General features: G+C 35.2%; 1 protein-coding gene across 1 annotated transcript; it reads left to right on the top strand.

The window, feature by feature from the left end:
* The first annotated feature begins 2,786 nt into the window (after positions 1-2,786).
* On the top strand, positions 2,787-6,233 carry LOC110790382 (cold-regulated 413 plasma membrane protein 2). Its single transcript, XM_021995168.2, has 5 exons — positions 2,787-2,940; positions 3,082-3,256; positions 4,346-4,453; positions 4,544-4,614; positions 5,748-6,233. The coding sequence occupies exons 2-5, from the start codon at positions 3,087-3,089 to the stop codon at positions 5,999-6,001; spliced, it is 603 nt and encodes a 200-aa protein (XP_021850860.1). The 5' UTR covers positions 2,787-2,940; positions 3,082-3,086; the 3' UTR covers positions 6,002-6,233.
* The last annotated feature ends 209 nt before the right edge of the window (positions 6,234-6,442 follow it).

The following is a 6,442-nucleotide window of genomic DNA, read 5'->3' as shown; positions in this document are numbered from 1 at the left end:
TATAAGCCTTTAACTTCCACAAAAATCCACAAAATTCTCAACCCTTATCAAGCACCCAACGATATACGAAGTTATAATTATATGCATGTATATCATCTTTCATAGAGTTGTGTGATTGAGTTGTGTAGTTTGTGTCTATATATATGTTGGTTCTTTAGGGGCATACGGAGTATATTGTTAGGATGAAGCACAAAATTTAATTTAAGGAGGGTGATTGCTGCAACAAATGATATATAGTAGACTCATACTGTGCAATTGAGGACAAACGATTGTCTTTTATCCGGCACAACGAATCACAATTTAGGTGTGAAAATTACACCGACATAGGATATACAGTCATAACCTAGACACAACCGGGGGTTGCAAGTCCACATGTGCTCATAACATTCACCGCAAACCCATTATATGTTATTTGACGTTTTTTTAAGCAAGCCCATTATAATTTTGATAATAATGGTGATTTTACGTTGGAACATATAGCTTAGAAGTATAAAACTGAGACTTATCATTTCAACAATCGCTTATTTTATTTTTATTGGTTTAATTGGCCGGGGGGTCATAATTTGGATATTTGGTACTCTATGTGTGTTGTACATGACTACGTAGTTGAACAACAGTTTCGTAATTGGAGTCCGATAATATATATGTCGTATTATTTATTTACTACTAATATACAATTATCCCCTTTAAAAAAATCCACTCAACAAAAAATCCCTTTAAATAAATAAGATAAAATTATAAATTGGGAGTTATCTCAAATGCAAAATTTTAAATTTTTTATTCTCAAAAAGAAAAAAGTGCTCCGTATCTTTTGTTACAAAGTACTTTGATTTATATGGATTTCTAGAAAAATACTCCCTCCGTCCCGGAATACTTGACCTGTTTTCCTTATCGGGTCGTCCCTTAATACTTGACCTGTTTCTAAAAATAGAAATATTCTAACAATATTATATTATTTCTCACTCCATCCCTATTAACCCACCTACCCCCTACTCCATACAAAAAATAATTAAAAATTCAATCCCTACTCTCCCCCAACCCCACCCCTTCACACATTTCACACTAACTACATTAAAATAATACCCCACTATCAACTACTACCTATAAAATTAAATAAGTCAATTCAAGTTCCTTAAACTCTGTGCCGGTCAAACCGGGTCGAGTATTCCGGGACGGAGGGAGTAGATAGAATAGTCTAATTGATAGCATAGAGGTTTCTTTCTATACAATAACATACGCATAATATACCAACTCGGGTGCATAAACATTTTAAATATTAAGAACACTTTGTACTCCAACTTTAAAAATGACCTATTTTAACTTTGTATTATAGGCATAATTTATAACATACCTATTTGTATACGATGATATAATAAGACAAAGATGTATAAAAATTGACAAACCCGTGCATCGCACGGGCTTCAATACTAGTCAAAAAATAAATCTAAAATAAAATTCATCCAAAATCAAACACTAATTTAAAATAAAATTCATTCCAAAATTCCCTCAAAAAAAAGAAGTTCATTCCAAAATCAAACATTAATCCAATACGGAGTATTAGAGTGCCACGTACGAAATCTAATGGTTTCACCCAATGAAAAATAAGACTTCAAAATGATTTTTGAATTAAAAAATCGAATGCCACGTAGATAAATAATTAGGTGCCACGTAAATATTTTTATTAAATAATTATTAATATTTCTTATATACAATTTCATCCAAAATCAATAACTATAATAATTAAAAAATAAATCTAAAATGAAATTCAATCAAAAATAATAAAAAAATTAATTTAGTCTAATATATAAAATATAGCAGTTGATATACGTATGAGTTTTATTTTAACAGAACAATTTAATTGAAATCGTGCATCGCACGGGCTAAAGTCTAGTATTAATATTTTAAGGTTGATGGATCGGGCTTGTGAGTAGAGATGGCTAGTGGGTCGGGTTTGACCCTATCCAGCCTGACACAATCCATAGTGGCTTAGTGGGTCATGTGGGTCGGATACACTGATAACCCATGACACAATCCGTTCAATTCGGATATTTTTTTGTTGTGTTGTGGGTCGAATTCTTTCAACACAACCCATTTCGACCCATCCCATCGGACCCGACACAACCCCGCAACACACGAACCAACACACGAACCCAACCCGCCAACCCATCCAATTTAAACAATTTTGTATGTTTAAAATGTTAATAAATTCTAATTTTATTGTGTAAATACACATTAACCAGTACCACATTTATGTGAGTAAGTGAATAACCTAAACTTTAATTAATTTAAGTTCATACAAAATTTGTAATATTTTAACGCTTTAATAGTCGTCCAAACCCACCTGACCCAAATCAGTTCCTAATACTCATGTAAACCCACCAAACCCATCAAACCCACCAAACCCATCCGACCCATCAAAATCAAATATGTCGTAACCCATCGACCCGCACAATCCACCTCGACCCACGACCCACGTAACCCATGACCTATTATATATTGTGTCCTTTTTTCCGACAACCCAAGACTCGACCCACCCTAGTTTAACTGAGACGGGTCGTGTGTCAACCAAATCCACCCACGACTTACCCAACCCAACCCTCCACGTTGGCCATCTCTATTTACGAGTTTCCTATCAATTCTAATAACTTAACGGGTTAAGTTGGTTATTTATCAAATGCGTGGCTGTGATTAGAGTAATAGGGAGGTTCGAGTTCATGTTGAATCTCTTTGTTTTTTTATTCGATTTTATTATATCTGCATTATTGTACTTAATCCGAAAGAATGATTCTGTATCTCTGCTTATTCGGATATCTTTCCCTTTTAAAAAATAAATAAATTATACGCTTACTACATGGAGCCTACAATGATCTGTCTATATGGCCTATATCTACCCATTCTGTATCTTTTGACTTAACAGCAACTCTCAAACAGTACAAACAGGTCGGCAACAATTTTGAACTCATTTTTTTCTTAAACAAATTCTCAAAATTGCATTAAATTTGGTATAAATTTGATTGAATTTCCCGATTGTAATTGTTTTTGAACCCCATTTCTGTCTTCTCTGTGTTTGTTGAATTTCAGGAAAAATGGATTACTTGAGGATGAAGACACAGGACGAAGTCCCAAGTGGTCAGATCAGTAAAGATTTTAAGGAGATTAGTAATGCTACAAAGAAGTTTGCTTCTGATGTTATCAAGCTTGGTGGTTTGGGAATCGGCACCTCTATTCTTCAATGGATTGCTTCCTGTTCTGCAATGTATAACTTTCTCTCTCTTACTCTTTTTTTTCTCTCTCCACAATTTTATGCAATTTCGGATGCAAAAAAGTTGAATTGATTTAATGGGTTCATCTAAATTGTTGAGAATTCATCTGGGTTCATTCATTTTATTTGATGATCTCGTAGACTGACTTCAAATGGGTTGTGCTAGGGTATTGTTAATTTGTGCTGTATTTCTCTAATATGTTGATGTTTGTTACAACAGATTTAATCTAGCTGTTCAAGTACAAAGTTTATTTTGGGGGAAATTAGCTAATTATCCCATTGATCTGAAGTTCTGAACCTTGATCATATTTTTAGGTACATGGTGGGACCCACAGGGCTCCAATCTCAGGAGAATTCCTGTGGGGGTTATCCCAAGGGCGGGGGGAGGGATAGGGGGGTGGAGGAGGAGACTCGAACCCGGAACCGGGTTGATGGTAAAACGTCAAATTATGACTAATGACTTATGACTTGTGAAATTGATCATGTTGACAAGTTGCTAATTTTTGTCCTCTTAGTTTATTTGTAGTTCTTGATTTGATGTTTTTCCATCCGAATAGCGTTTGAGTAATTAGCATTTGGTCGAAAGGACTACGAATTTATAAGCTTTTGCACAGTATTAATTGGAAAAAGAATGTGAGGCAATTTAGAATTGGAAATCAGCTGAAGGCTTGTAGCCTTGTATAGTTGTATATGAGGTGAAGTGGTAGTAGCATCTATTCAAATCTTGTGTCATGAGATTTAATTGACTTGTGTCCCACTAAATAGATTCAACCGCTCTTTGGGTTTCTGAAAGTCTTATGGATTGAACCGATTTCTGTAGTCGTGTGACTTTTCTTAACTATCAAGATTTCTACCTTACTCTAACAAGTAAGCAAGTAAACTACCCGTCACAAAGCAATAGAAGGCAAGTGCCAGTATTTCTGCGTACTTGTTTCTCTTGTCTTTGTGAATTGCAGTCTAACTAATTGCTCAAATGGAACCTTTAGCATCTGCAACTTGTTTTACTATACTCTTTACAGTTCTTGTCACTCAATTTAGAGGTGATTTTACTTAATATTTATCCTCCGAGTTTTCTTGTTGCAGTTATTTGTTGGTTTTGGATCGCACAAACTGGAAGACAGAGATCCTCACCGGACTCTTAGTTCCTTATATTTTCTTCAGTCTTCCTGGGGTGGTGTTCGACCTTCTGAGGTAGGTCAATGTACATTGTACAGTAACCTTGTATTTAAAGGCGGTCTCTATCTTGAGGTCCCTTACTTACCTATTTGTTTGGCAATGCAGAGGAGAAGTTGGAATGTGGATTGCTTTCGTGACTGTCATATTGCGCGTTTTCTTTCCAAAACAATACCCTGGTATACATCTTCACACAAAATCTTAGTTTGATATGACTTTTTTTCCTAGGATTTATTTTGTTAGATAAACATGTAAATTTACCTTTTTCTATGGGTGTACTTTCTGCATTGCTTCATGGTTAGTATCTACAAGTACCAATTACTCTCGGTCATTTAATACTTCATCCTCTGCCCTTTTGGTACCATTCGGGTCCTTTGGGTTAGATTTGTCTCTCTGACTTTTGTGTAGCCTTGAAGGTAGAATCTATTTATACTCTAAAAAAAACAATCGAAATGTTCCTCTAATCAACCCACAAACATTGAATCATAACTTATATAAGCAATGTTCGTCAGACCTTTACTAAACATTGGTAGAAAGTCTCAACATTGTTAGAAGAATTTATCTCTTATATTTACCCTACCTCCTAGACTCACGGTTGACTCAAATTAATCTCCAAGACACTTAATGAATGCATAATGAACTATCTGATTCCATATTATATTTCAATTGTATTACTCTAGAAAGTTTTAGGGACATATTTTAAACTGGAAAGTGTCAAGTACACAACAATCTGGAGTTCAATTTTCTAAAAAAATCTCTACCACTCAGTTGACTGATCAGTGATCATGTCTCAATCTGACATTTACAAAAAGAGTGAAGTACTCTGAATTTTCGACTACCTAGCTTGAATTCAACTCTCTTCTACAGGGTTAGTTCAAAACTTTACATAACAAAGGAAAGCCTTACTTTCGCGTCCATTGTCCAATGAACGATCAACAAAGCCAATTACAAGATTGATATCTCTTGGTAATGGGCGTTATAATTGTCCTGTTCTGATTAGTGATTACTGATGAATAACCTCCAAGTTTAAGTCTTCCAACTCCCAAACAGCCTTTGAAGAATTATCTTGCATTCTTTTTTGGCTGAAAGGATTGTACTAGGAACTGGAGTAGGAAGTTAATGGTTACTAGCTCGGGATTTTCACCCATTAATTTGAAGAATACTTTGGCAATATCCTGTTTATTATTTAGTTAAATTGTAAGCCATATGCACTTACTAACATTGAAGAACAAAATACGACTTCTACTTTGCTTATTTGGATGGATAATTTGATGATCATAGTTCAAACCTAATACTTGATTTATTTCTGCAGATTGGCTTGATCTACCAGGTTTCATCATCATCATCATAGTGGTGGCTCCGAGTTTGGTTACCTACTACGCTCGTGGTGGTTGGATTGGCGCAGGAGTATGTTTGGCAATCGGATGTTACTTGCTGCAAGAACACATCCGAGCATCAGGAGGGTTTAGGAACTCTTTCACAAGGGCTAACGGGGCATCCAACACCGTTGGCATAATCCTTTTGCTCGCCTATCCAATTTGGTTTATGATAACCAACCTCTTCTAATTTACTTGAGTTTTTTTTTGTTTTTCTTTTTCTTTCTGTGGCTTGTACATTTGTTGAGTTCTTTTACAACAAAGTACAAGGTGTATTGTATTATCCTATCATTGAATTTGTAATTGCATTTTAATTAATGTGTTGGACATGATTTCATCTGTGTGGATCTAAGCTACCCAGTGTCGAATAAATTTGTATGGATTTTCGATCTGAAAACATTTGTCACATCAATTTGTTGATCTATTCTTTTGTCAAGCAGAAAAAACCGATCTTTCTTGAATCAGTTCCTAGCACAAAATGGTTGCAGATAATAGTGAACAAAGTATTTAACATCAACAAATGCACCATTATCAAGTACCAATTACCATAAATAGTAAAAAGCCAATGCAGCTCCGTGGACCGCTGGTTGGGCCTAATCTTCTCAAAGAACTTGAAACACGGAGCCCACGA

Source organism: Spinacia oleracea, chromosome 4, assembly GCF_020520425.1.
Source record: "Spinacia oleracea cultivar Varoflay chromosome 4, BTI_SOV_V1, whole genome shotgun sequence".
Classification (NCBI taxonomy): Eukaryota; Viridiplantae; Streptophyta; class Magnoliopsida; order Caryophyllales; family Amaranthaceae; genus Spinacia; species Spinacia oleracea.
Note: the sequence above shows the minus strand (reverse complement) of the source record. Positions and strands in the feature narration are given on the sequence as shown.